The sequence below is a fragment of the Pseudophryne corroboree genome, chromosome 12, assembly GCF_028390025.1.
Source record: "Pseudophryne corroboree isolate aPseCor3 chromosome 12, aPseCor3.hap2, whole genome shotgun sequence".
Classification (NCBI taxonomy): Eukaryota; Metazoa; Chordata; class Amphibia; order Anura; family Myobatrachidae; genus Pseudophryne; species Pseudophryne corroboree.
The window spans coordinates 173,435,358-173,453,614 of record NC_086455.1 but is presented as its reverse complement, the minus strand read 5'-3'; the positions used below and the strand labels follow the sequence as shown (position 1 = coordinate 173,453,614).

General features: G+C 51.4%; 1 protein-coding gene across 1 annotated transcript; it reads left to right on the top strand.

Annotated features, from left to right (window-relative positions):
* Nucleotides 1-5,856: 5,856 nt before the first annotated feature.
* Nucleotides 5,857-17,992, top strand: CALM1 (calmodulin 1). The gene is made up of 6 exons (XM_063948602.1): nt 5,857-6,141; nt 12,823-12,853; nt 13,960-14,103; nt 14,456-14,562; nt 14,663-14,798; nt 15,649-17,992. Exons 1-6 carry the CDS (start codon nt 6,139-6,141, stop codon nt 15,675-15,677), a joined length of 450 nt encoding a protein of 149 aa, XP_063804672.1. The 5' UTR covers nt 5,857-6,138; the 3' UTR covers nt 15,678-17,992.
* Nucleotides 17,993-18,257: the final 265 nt, after the last annotated feature.

Below are 18,257 nucleotides of genomic sequence, written 5' to 3'. Positions count from 1 at the left end.
TATACGCCATCTGTGCACGAGCTGAGATTACCAGGCCGTGGTTCCCATATCGGTCAGCAGCCACCGGGTGGATTCGTCATGTTAACATTAAATTGTCGGTCGTTTCGACATTCATCATGTAGGCAGTGATGACATGTTATGATGTCTACTTACTATTCCTGGTGGCCCAGCAGTGACTTACCTTGTCCTGGCGGCTGCAGCATCTCCAGCGGCACCTTCTAGGTCCCAGCTGTGACCAGCACTTCCGGGTCAGACCTTCAGTCCACCGTGGTGTTTCAGTAAGTATTTGACTGCAATCCCTAACCCTTAACCGTCCCTCTAGTGCCTAAACCAAACCTCCTTCTGCAGCCTAATCTTCCTCCGCAGCCTAAAAACCCTCCCGCCCGCAACTTAACCCTCCCTCACACAGCTTAACCATCCCACAGCCTAACCTCCCTCCGCACCCTAACTTTCCCACCCGCAGCCTAACCCTCCTGCCTGCAGCCTTAGCCTCCCACCCACAACCTAACCTTCCTCTGCAGCCTAACCCTCCCGCCCACAGCCTAACCTGCCTCCACAGCCTCACCCTCCCGCCTACAGCCTAACTTTTCTCCGCAGTCTAAAAACCCTCCCACCCGTAGCCTAACCTACCCACCAACAGCCTAACCTCCCTTCACACCCTAACTTTCCCACCTGCAGCCTAACCCTCCTGCCCGCAGCCTAACCCTCCCACCTTCCGCCTAACCTTCCCTCCTGCAGCCTAACCTCCCACCTTCCGCCTAACCCTCCCTCCTGCAGCCTAACCTCCCACTTTATCCTCCCTCCTGCAGCCTAACCTCCCACCTTCCATCTAACCCTCCCTCCTGCAGCCTAACCTTCCACTTAACCTCCCTCTGCAGCCTAACCTCCCACCTTCCGCCTAACCCTCCCTCCTGCAGCCTAACCTCCCACCTTCCACTTAACCTTCCTCTGCAGCCTAACCTCCCACCTTCCGTCTAACTTCCCTCCTGCAGCCTAACCTCCCACCTTCCGCCTAACCCTCCCTCCTGCAGCCTAACCTCCCACCTTCCACTTAACCTCCCTCTGCAGCCTAACCTCGCACCTAACCTCCCTCTGCAGCCTAACCTTCCGCCTAACCTCCCTTTGCAGCCTAACCCTCCCATCTGCAGCTTAACCTCCCTCCTAACCTTCCACCTAACCCTCCCTCCTGCAGCCTAACCTCACTCTGCAGCCTAACCCTCCATAGGCAGCCTAACCTCCCACCTTCTGCCTAACCTCCTACCTTCCGTCTAACATCCCTCTGCAGCCTGACCTCCCACCTAACCCTCCCTCCAGCAGCCCAACCTCCCACCTTCTGCCTTACTCTCCCTCCTGCAGCCTAACCTTCCGCCTAACTTCCCTCTGCAGCCTAACCTCCCACCTTCCGCCTAACCTCCCCCTGCTGCCTAATCTCCCACCTTCCGTCTAACCTCCCTCCGCAGCCTAACCTCCCACCTTCCACCTCCCTCTGCAGCCTAACCTTCTGCCTAACCCTCTCTCCTGCAGCCTAACCTCCCACCTAACCCTCCCTCCTGCAGCCTAACCTCCCACCTAACCCTCTCTCCTGCAGCCTAACCTCCCACCTTATCCTCCCTCCTGCAGCCCAACCTCCCACCTTCTGCCTAACCCTCCCTCCTGCAGCCTAACCTCCCACCTAACCCTCCATCCGGCAGCCTAACCTCTCATCTTCCGCCTAACCCTCCCTCCTGCAGCCTAACCTTCCACCTAACCCTCCCTCCTGCAGCCTAACCTCCCACCTTCCACCTAAGCCTCCCTCCTGCAGCCTAACCTCCCACCTTCCACCTAACCATCCCTCCTGCAGCCTAACCTCCCACCGTATCCTCTCTCCTGCAGCCTAACCTCCCTCCTGCAGCCCTACGTCCCACCTTCTGCCTAACCCTCCCTCCTGCAGCCTAACCTCCCACCTTCTGCCTGACCTCCCTCTGCAGCCTAACCTCCCACCTTATCCTCTCTCCTGCAGCCTAACCTCCCTCCTGCAGCCCAACCTCCCACCTTCTGCCTAACCATCCCTCCTGCAGCCTAACCTCCCACCTTCCACCTAACCTCCCTCTGCAGCCTAACCTCCCACCTTATCCTCTCTCCTGCAGTCTAACCTCCCACCTTCCATCTAACCTCCCTCCTGCAGCCCAACCTCCCACCTTCTGCCTAACCCACCCTCCTGCAACTAACCTCTCACCTTCCGCCTGACCTCCCTCTGCAACCTAACCTCCCACCTTCCATCTAACCTCCCTCCTGCAGCCTAACCTCCCACCTTATCCTCTCTCCTGCAGCCTAATCTTCCTCCTGCAGCCCAACCTCCCACCTTCTGCCTAACCCACCCTCCTGCAGCCTAACCTCCCACCTTCTGCCTAACCCACCCTCATGCAGCCTAACCACCCACCTTCCATCTAACCTCCCTCGGCAGCCCAACCTTCCACCTAACTTCTCTCCGCAGCCTGACCTCCCACATTCTGCCTAACCCTCCCTCCACAGCCTAACCTCCCACCTTTCACCTAACCACACAATGACACCGCACTGCCAGAGACCCAGCATTGTCATGCTTAATGCTAAATGTTTAATGCTAAAAAATGCAAAATCATGCACTTGGGTCTCAAAAACCCAAAGGCTAAATATAGTATCAAGGGTACTATAATGGAAACTACTGAGGAGGAAAGGGATTTAGGAGTCACTATTTCAAGTGACTTGAAGGCAGGAAAGCAATGCAACAAAGCAATGAGAAAGGCAAGTCAGATGCTTGGTTGCATAGGGAGAGGAATCAGTAGCAGGAAAAAAGAAGTGATAATGCCACTGTATAGGTCATTGGTAAGGCCCCATCTGGAATACTGTGTCCAGTTCTGGAGACCATATCTCCAGAAGGATATAAATACATTAGAGAGTGTACAAAGAAGGGCAACTAAAATGGTGCATGGACTACATCACAAAACGTACCCGGAAAGGCTAAAAGATCTTAACATGTATAGTTTGGAGGAGAGAAGGGAAAGGGGAGACATGATAGAAACTTTCAAATATATCAAGGGTCTTAACAAAGTTCAGGAGGGAAACATTCTTCAAAGGAAAAGAAGTATTAGAACTCGAGGACATACACTGAGACTGGAGGGGGGGGGGGGGGGGGGGGAGGTTCAAGGGAAATTTAAGGAAAAATTACTTCACAGAAAGGATAGTGGATAAGTGGAATAGCCTCCCATCAGAGGTGGTAGAGGCTAACATGCTTGGGATAGGCATATGAATATACTTACAAAGAATTAAGGTTTAAAAAGGGTTGAGATTCCCTAAGGGGTAAAAAAAGGGGCAGACTAGATGGGCCAAGTGGTTCTTATCTGCTGTCAAATTCTATGTTTCTATGTCATGTGTTGTGTTGTCCTCCCAGTCACTGACACACGTGTGTTATACACACCGGTGACACAATGACATACTTCCCAACTGTCCCGATTTCAGCGGGACAGTCCCGCTATTCAGACACTGTCCCGCTGTCCCTCCCGCGGGTCAGAGTGTCCCGCGGGCGGGGGGGCAGTTGGGGAGGCTTTGATCACCCGCTGCTCTGCTCTGCAAAGCAGCGAGTGATCTCTAAATAGATGCTGTGCGCACGCGCACAGCATCTATTCAGTGCAGGGAGTGAGCCGGGGGCTGCCCAGCTGCTCAGGGAGCGCTGGGCACGCCCCCAAAATGACTAAAACGGACCCACTGTGTGTGGCCACGCCCACCGATTGTAGCCACGCCTTTCCCGTACGAGGTCACGCCCCCCTTTCGGGGCGCGCGCGGCTGCGCCGCGCGGAGTGTCCCGGTTTATGAACATTCAAAGTTGGGAGGTATGCAATAACATCACACTGCCAGAGACCCAGCATTGTCATGTGTTGTGTTGTCCTCCCAGGCACTGACACACACGTGTGTTATACACACCGGTGACACAATGACACCGCACTGCCAGAGACCCAGCATTGTCATGTGTTGTGTTGTCCTCCCAGTCACTGACACACGTGTGTTATACACACCGGTGACACAATGACACCGCACTGCCAGAGACCCAGCATTGTCATGTGTTGTGTTGTCCTCCCAGTCACTGACACACGTGTGTCATAGTTGCCTACCCTCCCTCATTCTGCAGGAGACTCCCTGAAATAGCAGCAATCTCCCTCACTCCCTGAAAAGTCCATCAATCTCCCTGATTGCACTTTACCCCCATTGTGCAGCTATTACATTCTTGGGGGGAAAATAAATCAGAGATATATACAGTCAAATGGGATCATTAGTGCCATTTCCCTGCATTGGTTATAAGGCACAATGATCCCTATGGCCACTTACAGTATATGGAACCTCTTGTAAAACACAATACACAAACAAATCCTGCAAAATATCAGTGTCTTTTCTTCAGCAAATAGATTTTACTAACTTTGGGGCTCATTTACATTTGGATGATAGTCCCTTTCTTGACACGCCTCTCCGATGTAGCAGTACGCGCCCGCGCTGATAGGTGTTACTTTCACAATCTCCCTGAAATGCTTTTTCAAAAGTAGGCAAATATGACGTGTGTTATACACACCGGTGACACAATGACACCGCACTGCCAGAGACCCAGCATTGTCATGTGTTGTGTTCTCCTCCCAGGCACTGACACACACGTGTGTTATACACACCGGTGACACAATGACACCGCACTGCCAGAGACCCAGCATTGTCATGTGTTGTGTTGTCCTCCCAGGCACTGACACACACATGTGTTATACACACCGGTGACACAATGACACCGCACTGCCAGATCTCCAGCATTGTCATGTGTTGTATTGTCCTCACAGGCACTGACACACACATGTGTTATACACACCGGTGACACAATGACACCGCACTGCCAGAGACCCAGCATTGTCATGTGTTGTGTTGTCCTCCCAGGCACTGACACACACATGTGTTATACACACCAGTGACACGACACCGCACTGCCAGATCCCCAGCATTGTCATGTGTTGTGTTGTCCTCCCAGTCACTGACACACGTGTGTTATACACACCGGTGACACAATGACACCGCACTGCCAGATCCCCAGCATTGTCATGTGTTGTGTTGTCCTCCCAGTCACTGACACACGTGTGTTATACACACCGGTGACACAATGACACCGCACTGCCAGATCCCCAGCATTGTCATGTGTTGTGTTCTCCTCCCAGTCACTGACACACGTGTGTTATACACACCGGTGACACAATGACACCGCACTGCCAGAGACCCAGCATTGTCATGTGTTGTGTTGTCCTCCCAGTTACTGACACACGTGTGTTATACACACCGGTGACACAATGACACCGCACTGCCAGATCCCCAGCATTGTCATGTGTTGTGTTGTCCTCCCAGTCACTGACACACGTGTGTTATACACACCGGTGACACAATGACACCGCACTGCCAGATCCCCAGCATTGTCATGTGTTGTGTTCTCCTCCCAGTCACTGACACACGTGTGTTATACACACCGGTGACACAATGACACCGCACTGCCAGAGACCCAGCATTGTCATGTGTTGTGTTGTCCTCCCAGTTACTGACACACGTGTGTTATACACACCGGTGACACAATGACACCGCACTGCCAGAGCCCCAGCATTGTCATGCGTTGTCCTCCCAGGGAATGTGCATTCAGGGCATTTGCAGCTGCAGGACATCACATAATACCAGTAGTTGCACCAGAATCAGAGTTTGCTGCTCAGATCACTGGGTTCTGGGATTGTAGCAGGGTCAGACCCTCCTGTAATCCGGTATATGGCTATTTAGCATGGGGAGGGGGTGGGGAGGGGGTGGGAGCTGAGCAGTACAAGAGAGGGGAGGGCTGAGGCACTGGAACACTACAGACAGCAGCAGGAACCCTGTCACTAGCTGGCTCTGCAGGCTGATTACTGCACACACAAAGGAAACCATACAGGGACATTCATTCTGCAGGAGCTGGCGGGAACCCAGGCGGCATCTGTTCCACTGTTTTAGCTAAAAGGAATGGACAGGGGAAAAAATCTGGAATTTTGAGATTTTGACCCGGACACGCCAGGACGAGCCAGGGAATTCTGCAATTTCAGCGAGGAACCGCTGCTGTTACCCCGAAGAGTCGCTGCGTAGAGGATGGTGAGTGTGGCCAAGCCGCTGCTGCCCCCCCTGTAATGCCAGGCGGATGGTGGTGCAAAGCGAGCACGGAGCAGCCAGACTGGGCAGGGAGCACTGCTGTGATGGAGAAGTCTGTGCCTCCCCTGTGAGGTACAGTCAGGGGACTGGGGTCTTCCCTGTGAGGTACAGTCAGGGGACTGGGGTCTTCCCTTGTGAGGTACAGTCAGGGGACTGGGGGTCTCCTGTGTGTGGTACAGTCAGGGGACTGGGGGTCTTCCCTGTGAGGTACAGTCAGGGGACTGCGGGTCTTCCCTTTGAGGTACAGTCAGGGGACTGAGGGTCTTCCCTGTTAGGTACAGTCAGGTTCTGGAGGTCTCCTGTGTGAGGTACAGTCAGGGGACTGAGGGTCTTCCCTGTGAGGTACAGTCAGGGGACTGCGGGTCTTCCCTTTGAGGTACAGTCAGGGGACTGAGGGTCTTCCCTGTTAGGTACAGTCAGGTTCTGGAGGTCTCCTGTGTGAGGTACAGTCAGGGGACTGAGGGTCTTCCCTGTTAGGTACAGTCAGGTTCTGGAGGTCTCCTGTGTGAGGTACAGTCAGGGGACTGAGGGTCTTCCCTGTGAGGTACAGTCAGGGGACTGCGGGTCTTCCCTTTGAGGTACAGTCAGGGGACTGAGGGTCTTCCCTGTTAGGTACAGTCAGGTTCTGGAGGTCTCCTGTGTGAGGTACAGTCAGGTTACTGGGGGTCTCCTATGTGAGGTACAGTCAAGTTCTGGAGGTCTCCTGTGTGAGGAACAGTCAGGTTACTGGGGGTCTCCTGTGTGAGGTACAGTCAGGGTCTGGAGGTCTCCCATGTGAGGTAGAGACAGGTTACTGGGGGTCTCCTGTGTGAGGTACAGTCAGGGTCTGGAGGTCTCCCATGTAAGGTAGAGACAGGTTACTGGGGGTCTCCTGTGTGAGGTACAGTCAGGTTACTGGGGGTCTCCTGTGTGAGGTACAGTCAGGTTCTGGAGGTTTCTTGTGTGAGGTACAGTCAGGTTACTGGGGGTCTCCTGTGTGAGGTACAGTCAGGTTCTGGAGGTTTCTTGTGTGAGGTACAGTCAGGTTACTGGGGGTCTCCTGTGTGAGGTACAGTCAGGTTCTGGAGGTTTCTTGTGTGAGGTACAGTCAGGTTACTGGGGGTCTCCTATGTGAGGTACAGTCAGGTTCTGGAGGTCTCCTGTGTGAGGTGCAGTCAGGTTACTGTGGGTCTCCTGTGTGAGGTATGGTCAGGTTCTGGAGGTCTTCTGTGTGAGGTAGAGATAGGTTACTGGGGGTCTCCTGTGTGAGGTAGAGACAGTTTACTGGGGGTCTCCTGTGTGAGGTACAGTCAGGTTACTGGGGGGTCTCCTGTGTGAGGTACAGTCAGGTTACTGGAGGTCTCCTGTGTGAGGTACGGTCAGGTTACTGGAGGTCTCCTGTGTGAGGTATGGTCAGGTTACTGGAGGTCTCCTGTGTGAGGTACGGTCAGGTTACTGGAGGTCTCCTGTGTGAGGTACGGTCAGGTTCTGGAGGTCTTCTGTGCGAGGAACAGTCAGGAGACTTGGGGCCTTTTTAGTGAGGTACAGTCGGGTTACTGGGTGTCTCCTGTGTGAGGTACAGTCAGGTTACTGGAGGTATCCTGTGTGAAGTACGGTCAGGTTACTGGAGGTCTCCTGTGTGAAGTACGGTCAGGTTACTGGAGGTCTCCTGTGTGAGGTACGGTCAGGTTCGGAGTGTCTCCTGTGTAACTTACAGTCAGATTCTGGAGGTCTCCTGTGTGAGGTACAGTCAGGTTCTGGAGGTCTCCTGTGTGAGGTATGGTCAGGTTCTGGAGGTCTCCTGCGTGAGGTACAGTCAGGTTCTGGAGGTCTGTGTGAGGTACATTCCGGTTACTAGAGGTCTACTGTGTGAGGTACAGTCAGGTTCTGGAGGTCTCCTGTGTGAGGTATGGTCAGGTTCTGAAGGTCTCCTGTGTGAAGTACAGTCAGGTTACTAGATGTCTACTGTGTGAGGTACAGTCAGGTTCTGGAGGTCTCCTGTGTGAGGTACAGTCAGGTTCTGGAGGTCTCCTGTGTGAGGTACAGTCAGGTTACTAGAGGTCTCCTGTGTGAGGTACAGTCAGGTTCTGGAGGTCTCCTGTGTAAGGTACAGTCAGGTTACTGGAGGTCTCCTGTGTGAGGTATGGTCAGGTTCTGCAGGGCTCCTGTGTGAGGTACAGTCAGGTTACTGGAGGTCTCCTGTGTGAGGTATGGTCAGGTTCTGGAGGTCTCCTGTGTGAGGTACAGTCAGGTTCTGGAGGTCTGTGTGAGGTACAGTCAGGTTACTGGTGGTCTCCTGTGTGAGGTATGGTCAGGTTCTGCAGGTCTCCTGTGTGAGGTACAGTCAGGTTACTGGAGGTCTCCTGTGTGAGGTATGCTCAGGTTCTGGAGGTCTCCTGTGTGAGGTACAGTCAGGTTACTGGAGGTCTCCTGTGTGAGGTATGCTCAGGTTCTGGAGGTGTCCTGTGTGAGGTACAGTCAGGTTACTGGAGGTCTCCTGTGTGAGGTATGCTCAGGTTCTGGAGGTCTCCTGTGTGAGGTACAGTCAGGTTACTGGAGGTCTCCTGTGTGAGGTATGCTCAGGTTCTGGAGGTCTCCTGTGTGAGGTACAGTCAGGTTCTGGAGGTCTCCTGTGTGAGGTATGGTCAGGTTCTGGAGGTCTCCTGCGTGAGGTACAGTCAGGGTCTGGAGGTCTGTGTGAGGTACAGTCACGTTACTGGAGGTCTCCTGTGTGAGGTATGGTCAGGTTCTGGAGGTCTCCTGTGTGAGGTACAGTCAGGTTCTGGAGGTCTCCTGTGTGAGGTATGGTCAGGTTCTGGAGGTCTCCTGTGTGAGGTACAGTCAGGTTCTGGAGGTCTGTGTGAGATACAGTCAGGTTACTGGAGGTCTCCTGTGTGAGGTACAGTCAGGTTCTGGAGGTCTGTGTGAGGTACAGTCAGTGGACTTGGGGCCTCTTTAGTGAGTTACAGTAATTGCACTTGGGGTCTCCTGTGTGAGGTACAGTCAGGGGGACTGGCAGTCTCTCCTATGAGGTACAGTCAAGGGGTCTCCTCAGTGACAGGGGTGAGCAGCTGCCAGCATGCAATCTGCTTTAGGTCCTCCTGTGTTCTCCCCTGCTGCTCTCTGCTGCTGCAGAACTGCCTGTGTGTCCTACCCTGCCCTGCTGCAGAACTGCCTGTGTGTCCTACCCTGCCCTGCTGCAGAACTGCCTGTGTGTCCTACCCTGCCCTGCTGCAGAACTGCCTGTGTGTCCTACCCTGCCCTGCTGCAGAAACCTCCTGTGTGTCCTACCCTGCCCTGCTGCAGAAACCTATTGTCTTCTCCTACTCTCTACTGCAGCACCTCCTGTTTAGTCCCCTGCATACTGCTGCTGCAGAACCTTCTGTGTGCCTTGCCCTGCTGCAGAACCTCCTGTGTGTCCTACCCTGCCCTGCTGCAGAACCTCCTGTGTGTCCTACCCTGCCCTGCTGCAGAAACCTAATGTCTTCTCCTACTCTCTACTGCAGCACCTCCTGTTTAGTCCCATGCTTACTGCTGCTGCAGAACCTCCTGTGTGCCTTGCCCTTCTGCAGAACCTCATGTGTGTCCTCTCATGCTCGCCTCTCTGTGCTGCAGAACCTCCTGTGTGTCCTCACCTGCTCTCTGCTGCAGAACCTCCTGTGTGTCCTCTCTGTTGCTGTAGAACCTCCTGTGTGTCCTGACTTGGTAGCATACAGTGTAATGATAGGCAGGGGGTAGCAGGCTTTCTTGCTCCTCTCTGCTGTTGCAAAACCTCGTGTGAGCTGCCCTGGAACCATACAGTATAATGATGAGCAGGGGGTAGTAGGGTCTGAGACTCCCGTGCTATGTGCTGCTGCAGAACCTCCTGTGTGACCTGCCCTGGCACCATACAGTGTAATAATGAGCAGGGGGTGGCAGGGTCTGAGACTCCCGTGCTATGTGCTGCTGCAGAACCTCCTGTGTGACCTGCCCTGGAACCATACAGTGTAATGATGAGCAGGGGGTGGCAGGGTCTGAGACTCCCGTGCTATGTGCTGCTGCAGAACCTCCTGTGTGACCTGCCCTGGAACCATACAGTGTAATTATGAGCAGGGGGTGGCAGGGTCTGAGACTCCCGTGCTATGTGCTGCTGCAGAACCTCCTGTGTGACCTGCCCTGGAACCATACAGTGTAATGATGAGCAGGGGGTGGCAGGGTCTGAGACTCCCGTGCTATGTGCTGCTGCAGAACCTCCTGTGTGACCTGCCCTGGAACCATACAGTGTAATGATGAGCAGGGGGTGGCAGGGTCTGAGACTCCCGTGCTATGTGCTGCTGCAGAACCTCCTGTGTGACCTGCCCTGGCACCATACAGTGTAATGATGAGCAGGGGGTGGCAGGGTCTGTCCTGAGGCTGAGACTCTCTGTCTCTGCTCTGTACTGCAGCAGAACCTCTTGTGTGAGTTCCCCTGGTACCATGCAGTGTAATGATGGCCAGGGTCTGTGTTGAGACTCTCTGCTTTGTTCTGCTGCAGAACCTCCTGTGTGTCCTCTAGCTAAGAGTAACTTCCCATAGGGTGTCCCTGCCAGGCCGGTGAGCCTGATCCTGCAGCCTGAGGCTGGAGCACAGGGGGGCATTGTATCCTGCGGGGCCGGCTGCTTATATAATAGCTGTGCCATGTCCGGCTGCAGAGAGGACGGTGCACATTACCGGGTACTGCCCTGTGCCCATGGTGTGCATTGCTCTGGGGCCTTATAGAGGGAACTGTGAGCGTCTGCATATAGCTGTAGTGCAGGTGGCCATACCCAGGGCTGTACAGCTAGTGCAGGGTCTGATCACCTCTAGCCCTGCAGGAATCAGATGTTAATCTCCTTTAGCTGGAATGCTTCCGGCTCCTCTTCCCAGAGCCCTGTTATTTTAAGCTGGCACTGGGGAGGCTTAGTGTCATCTGGTTACATGTGGACGGGTCTCAGTAACTGCATCCAGGGACGTATGAGGAGAGCATGGGCCATCGCTTACCCCAAGGACCCATCCCAGGATATTTGGGGATAAGGAACGTTTCAGTAGAGTCTCTGAGAGATGTGATCAGAACACAGTTTGCTATAGGAAAGTCTCACCTGCCCAGGGCCTGTAACATTGCAGGTGTCTCCCTGGCAAATAGAGGAAGATCAGGTGTTGTTCTAGTTGCCCCACATTTATCTAGTGCCAATCTATCCCTGTCGCGTTTCAGAGAATGTGTCGCCTGTCACAGCGCTCTAAACACTCGCATCTTGCGGCATGGCGTTTTGGTAATGCGGCTACCCCTAGTGCGGCTGGCTGATGGGCGCTAATAGTAATGATAACAAATACAATGATTATATAATGCCCTGCATGTTACCCGGGTACAGGTACTGTGCGCGGGGTAATCTGTGTACTGGGGTAGAATGGCGACCACTGTTCCATTTGACAAGGATTTTCCATTTAGTTTTAGTCTCGGTCGCTTACTTACAGTTGTAGTTGGTTTATAGTCACATTTTAGTATTTTTGCTTCGTTTAAGTCTAGATTTAGTCCGTGGATCCGGTTTTATTTTAGTCTAATTTTAGTCCTGAAATAAACTGTAGTCGGCGAATACAATATCAACACCGTGGCCAACGCTGCGCTGCCTAGCTATGGCGGCGGTAAGCGATACTTGGCACGACGTAACTGAACTTTACTTGTGCCAATGAATCAAATAAGTACTGTGAGTGGGGTGGGGTGGGGTCACCACGTTAGGTCGGGACTACGCCAGACACTGCCAGGAAATTATAACAGGTAACACCTTTCTGCAGCCGTTCACAGGCGCTGGCCGTCATCCGCAGATGCCCTTGTGTCCCAGCACACGCTCTGTAGGGGAACTGTGACCCCGTCGGCTGCGGTATAGTGTAATCCCATTGCGCTGTCTGTGGCCTTCTCCTTGCGCTCAGTCTTGCTGACGGGAGATGGATGATAGATAGACAGTGATAAGGTCTACAGACAATAGGCCGACACCATATTGACCGTAGATCTTTTCATTGCCTACCTGTTAATCCCCACCCCCGGCTGACGGCTTGTATGGAATGACCCTACTGTACGGGTGCAACAGGCCAGGGGCCAGGAATGCTTTAGATTGTCCCTTGGTGGCGTCAGTTACCCTGGATGCGCAGCCGGTCTCCGGGGATATATAAGGAATGTGCTGCATTCTCCAGCCACTCCTTACAGTAATATGTATTCCGCTGTGTCTCCGCTGCCCGGCAATGCTTCCTAACAGCCATCACTTCGCTTATTACTGAATACCTAAAACGTGGCGCCTGTTATATACACCTTTTATATTCTGGGGCTTCTCATGTACTGAACAGTAGGACAGAAATGCAAGATGGTAAATGCTAAACAATATACTATAGTAGCACGGAGCAGATTTTGCAGCTAACTATTCGCAATTGCTGATTACATGGAGTAGAGACTGGCCACACCGTGTATGGAGACCCCGTCTGTTTACAGAGCTGCGTCTTTCCAGTCCGATGCCTAGCGGCCTTTCCTAACGCCATCCTGCCCGCACTGTGTAGTACAATCATTCAGATTGGCTGATTGCGCTAATGGACGGTCAATATTACCGCTGCCTTGTTACTACTGTAGGACAACACTCTAACAACTTCTTTTCTCTCTCCTAGGCCGATCAACTTTCTGAAGAGCAGATTGCTGGTGAGTAATTGCTCTTTCCACTGAGCGGGGTAATTTGCTTTATTTTCAGGCCTCCCGTCTGGTGTCAGTGGTGTATGGGAAGCTGGTGTACGTAGTGAGGTCTGCATGCCAGCGTGGTGGGACTCCATCAGGGGGTTCTGCTGGGGCCACCACACATCCGCTGAGGGGAATGTAGGGTTTCCCTTAGGTAGACCACTGGTGCCATCTGTCAGGGGTTATTGAGCAGATCCTCCTCTCTGTGCTGTACAGCGATCACTGTAAGGTATTTTTTTATATGTTTATGGACCAAATATTATGAAGTGCACCCAGTGGAGCTTTCTGGAAAGCCGGAGCTGCCAGCAGTTTGACGGCCTAAATCTGGCTCTTGGGGCACTAATTGGGCAATGCTGCTTTTTATTATCTATAGTTATGTGTTCCCGAGAGGCCATTGGCTACAGTGCTGGGAAGGTGACCTGATAATCCCAATGTCTCGGTCGTGCTACGTGTCAGATGAGGTGTGCGTGGAGGACACAGTATGTTAGGGTTGGTTGGCAGAGTAATTCCTAGTCTGTACAGTAAGTTTGTAGCGCCCATCACTTTTGTGATAGGAGACTGACAAGAGCAGCGGCCTACAGTTGGGCCTCCATTGATGGTTGGGTCAGTGATCTGTCGGTACAGAGGTCACCGCTGGCGCCCATGTTTTTCTTTTAATCTTTAAGTGGCCGATGTCGCTAGAATAAACTTTCCGACTGCTCAGATTAATTTTCTGCCTGAGTATGTAATCGGCGCGCCTCTGTACGAGTGCTTATACCCCTCCTGCAATGAGCAGCTGGCTTTTATCAACTGTCTGATAGGATTTGCCCTACTCTTGCCATCTGTCCGTGCCAGGATCCCCACCGCGGTTCCATCTAGAACGGGGTGGCTGGTTTATTTAAATAACAAAATACGAACCCCCTGTCACATAGGCTGATTGGCGCACAGGTTATTTTGCGATGTGTTGATCCCCTAGACAGAAGGCAGAGGGGTACGTGGGAATGTAAGGGTCTATGGCTGTAAGCAGCTAGCAATGGTTGGGGCATGTTTTATAGTGGTAGAACATTGTGTAACGTTACCATTTTCTTCTGCAGAATTTAAGGAGGCTTTCTCCTTATTTGACAAAGATGGCGATGGCACTATCACTACCAAGGAACTGGGAACCGTTATGCGATCTCTGGGGCAGAACCCCACCGAGGCGGAGCTGCAGGACATGATTAATGAAGTTGATGCTGATGGTAAGGATGAGTCTACAACGGCCACGTTTAATCACTGACCAGCGTTCTACAGTGGTGTCCCAGGAGTGCAGTCATTCGCAGACGTATACTTGTGGTTCAAGCGTTCTGCAGTGTGAAATGCCTGGCTTCTATCACCAGTAGATTGCAGGGTCTACTAATATGTATATACTGATGGGATGGTTACATCTCCATGTTGATAGTAAAGACATACAGTAGGGGGAAGCTAGCAGAGACTATATAAGGGTGGATGGTATTTGCACAGTGAGAAGTTGGGGGGCCAGGTCCAGGCTGCGTTCTAGTAAATGACTGGCACGTGAGGATATACTACTAAAGGTTCCCTGATCTTGTCCAGGCAACGGCACAATTGATTTCCCAGAATTTTTGACCATGATGGCAAGAAAAATGAAGGACACGGACAGCGAGGAAGAGATCCGTGAAGCCTTCAGAGTTTTTGACAAGGTAACGTATGTTGGACTGGAGAAAGACCATCTCAGCTGGGTGGTCAGTCTGGTCCTAGTGGAGGAGCATGAAGTGAAGGTGGACTTTGCTTCCTTCACAGGATGGGAATGGCTACATCAGTGCCGCAGAGCTCCGCCATGTAATGACTAACCTAGGGGAAAAACTAACAGACGAAGAAGTAGATGAGATGATCCGAGAAGCAGATATAGATGGCGATGGACAGGTGAACTATGAAGGTAAGGACACGTGATGCTGGGGTCAGATGGTCCTTGTCCTGTCAGAGCAAGGTGTGGTCCCCCTATGTTATCTCATCCAGGATAGATGATCTGGTGGTTGGGGGTAACTGGACTGAAGATCTGGTTGTTGGGGGTAACTGGACTGAAGATCTGGTGGTTGGGGGTAACAGGGCTGAAGATCTGGTGGTTGGGGGTAACTGGGCTGAAGATCTGGTGGTTGGGGGTAACTGGGCTGAAGATCTGGTGGTTGGGGGTAACTGGACAGAAGATCTGGTGGTTGTGGGTAACTGGGATGAAGATCTGGTGGTTGGGGCTAACTGGACTGAAGATTACACTGTATAATGTTATATCTATAACTGGAATCATATGTCGGCACTTTGTATATTTGTTCTTCATTGATTGCCTGCAATTAATCCAGGTGTTTACTTTGATTAGTACAATATGCAAAACACCTGGTATCCTATTGGCAGACACAGCTAGGAGTTTAGAGCCAGGTGTGGTAGTTATTGCCTTTAGTTAGTAAGTACAAAAGCTTATATTGTATAGGTGGGCCCACCACACCCCTACGCCCACTCTAGGCTGACACCCTATTCGCCTGCCTCATGCGGCAGTGGTACCATTGCTTCCCAGTGACATTGATGGCCTGTCTTCTCATGAATAGTACGCCGGCGGCATACATTGTGTAATAGAGCGCATTTACCGCATGTTCTTCTCGGAGTTATGTGACCGACATACCCAACCCGTTCTTATTACCCGTAAAACAGAATAAACGTGCGTTATCCAGACACTGGTAGGGCCCATGGAATAGATCGTAGTGATGCAGCTAACGGCCTCTGTTTCTCCTTTCTAGAATTCGTACAGATGATGACTGCAAAATGAAGACTTGTCCTCGATTTCCCCTCTAGAAGAATCAAACTGAATCTTTTACTTACCTCTTGCGAAAATGTTAATTTACCCATTCTGTTTCTGTATAGCAAAACTGAATGTCAAGTAATACCTTCTGTCCACAGAAATCTGCATGTAATGGTCAGTGGTCCTGTCCCCAAACGATGAGTTTAAACATCGGTTTTACAGTATATACATACTTGTACTACTACCTTTACCAACAAGGCAGCACTTAGCGAACTCCTTAAGTTCCATTTGCTAATGATTACTACACTGTGTGGGCTGGCCAGTGCTACATGCATGCAGCTTGACAACCGAGCACAGTCAGACCTTTGTATAAAAAAAAAAAAAAAAAAAAGAAAACCAAAAAAAAAAAAGTGACAATGATCCGCCATCTTGGCGGTCTCTGTATAAATTTGGTGTATAAATTGTCTCAGCTGGTTGACTCCCAGAATTGGTTTATACCTCGGGACGGTTTGCAGCAAAATGGTTGAAGTTTGCAAATGCGGAAAATCCCTTACTGGTTGAATGTTTTTTTGTACCCGGTGTGCTTCAAGATCGGAGGACTGTCCATTTTTACCATTCTGACCTTGGCTTAACGTTGTTCTGCGCGTCTGTGAGACGGATGTTGGGATGAGAACGGTTCACTTTAAAGGAAAAAAAAAAATAGTTCACGGTGGGGGGAGCAACTTTGGACTCTCGTATATATTTTTGTTTTTTTTTAAGGAAATAGGTCTGCACCAGACTTGGAAATTGCAGTTTCCTATCTCTGTATAGGACCTCCGCGTAACGATCAGCAAGACTGTACAAGACTTCATTCTGTCCATTCCAAGTTATCAATGCTAGTTTTTCTGTTTTTTTTTTTTTTTTGTGTTCAATAAAAAACCATTAGTGTAATATAGGTTTTTATTTTTCTGTTGACACACCTTTTAATTTATTCATCCATCTGTCTGCAGATTGCTTCTCATGGCTTAGCTGGTGCGCTATACCCCTAGTTACATATATAACGTTTCCCTTAGTATATCTACTGACGGAACAGAGAAACTTCTAGTCTGTGAGCTTTGTACCGTCTGGGGAGATGGGTAGACCTTCTGCGGTTGGGTGGGCTAATCTTGCCCACCTGTAGACGCCGCGGAGCCCCCAGCCCTGTGGGGTCTACAGACGCATGCTCCAGTGTCTGACGATCACCATGCCTGCATCTGGTTCTGACAAGTCTTGGCATTTGGAGAGCCATTTGTTTGCATGCGCAGGCCTATACAGAAATATAAAGGCCCATAGTGGCTGTGGAGTAATTTTATGTAAAGAGGTGAATAGAGGCGTAAGTCTTGGTAAATAGCCAGTTATATATCCTAGTCAGTGTTTGTACATTTGACGTGAAGGACTGATCCCCCTTCCTGAGGCATGATGGACAGCGGTGTGTCTATGCTGCGGCCGGCAGCGAGGGCTGTTGTATACATGGAGGGTGTTCCGTGACTGTTCGGCACTGTGCTTTGTCGGGTTTTATAGGGATTTGGGGCTTTAAGGGGATACATGGCCTACAGGAGGTGCCCATTGTGTTGCTGAGACCGAGCACCTGACAGCTGATCCATTCTCTCATGACGGCTGTGTCTTGGCTCGGCCTCCAATAGCTGTCCCTGGTTATATGCAGGACCTTATATGGACGTAAATGTGGCTATAACCGATGATGAACCATCTTATTCCGTAGTGTAAGCTGTTTGCTGTAGTCATACAGGTTATGAAGGGGTACATTGGGAGTCTGACAGATCTTCTGCAGAGGGGTAATCGCCCATATTGCCCATCTTTGGGTTTATGCCAACATCTGGTGACGCAGCTCCTCTTGTCTCCACCTTCCCCCAATACGTCACCAAGCCAGACCTGCTTTCTACCTGTAAAAGGTGCTCCGAACATGGTCTGTGTATGAAGCATGCATAGTCTGTAGCGCTGGCAGTCTTCATCTCATCACAATGGCACAGAACGGGGAGAGTTTCACTATTATAAAACTAAAACCGGTGACCTGTATCCTAATCGGTATGAGACAGCGCAGTAACATGGCGGTGTGCACAGAAGCGGTAACTCACTGCACGTAGGATCAGCCTTGGCATGGTTCCATCCTTTCCTGGGCTCTGGAATCTCCTGACCATCACTGGTGTGGACTTAGACTACTCTAACTATTCTACCCATTGCCGTGACTGGAAGCTTGTGCTAATTCTGAATCTGTGCTTTACCGTAGGGAACAAAAGACCCGGGATAGAGTAATATGGCTGTCCTGTATTGCAACTGAAATTAATAAAGCCAAATAAAAACAAGAACTCCTCTTGTGTTCACTTATTGATGTACACGTGGGAAAGCTGGTGCCTCACCTGTTGCGTTATAAGCTGGGGCTAGCAGGGCAGCGGGTGACGTTATACGGGAGCTGGCAAATGGACACTTTCCCTGGTAGCCAATTCCTGGTGTCTGTGCTCAGAGGCTAAGTGAGCACAGCTATTCCCACGGGAAAGATTCGGCTGCCTAAATGTATATAGTGTAAAGGCCCCCCTACATCTGTGCCTGATTGTCACAGTTCTCTGATCCCGA

What these genes read in the sequence shown, in the direction of transcription:
- CALM1 (XM_063948602.1), top strand. An exon ending in TTCTGAAGAGCAGATTGCTG is followed by an intron (nt 12,854 to 13,959) that starts GTGAGTAATTGC and finishes TTTCTTCTGCAG; the next exon opens with AATTTAAGGAGGCTTTCTCC. An exon ending in TGGACAGGTGAACTATGAAG is followed by an intron (nt 14,799 to 15,648) that starts GTAAGGACACGT and finishes TCTCCTTTCTAG; the next exon opens with AATTCGTACAGATGATGACT.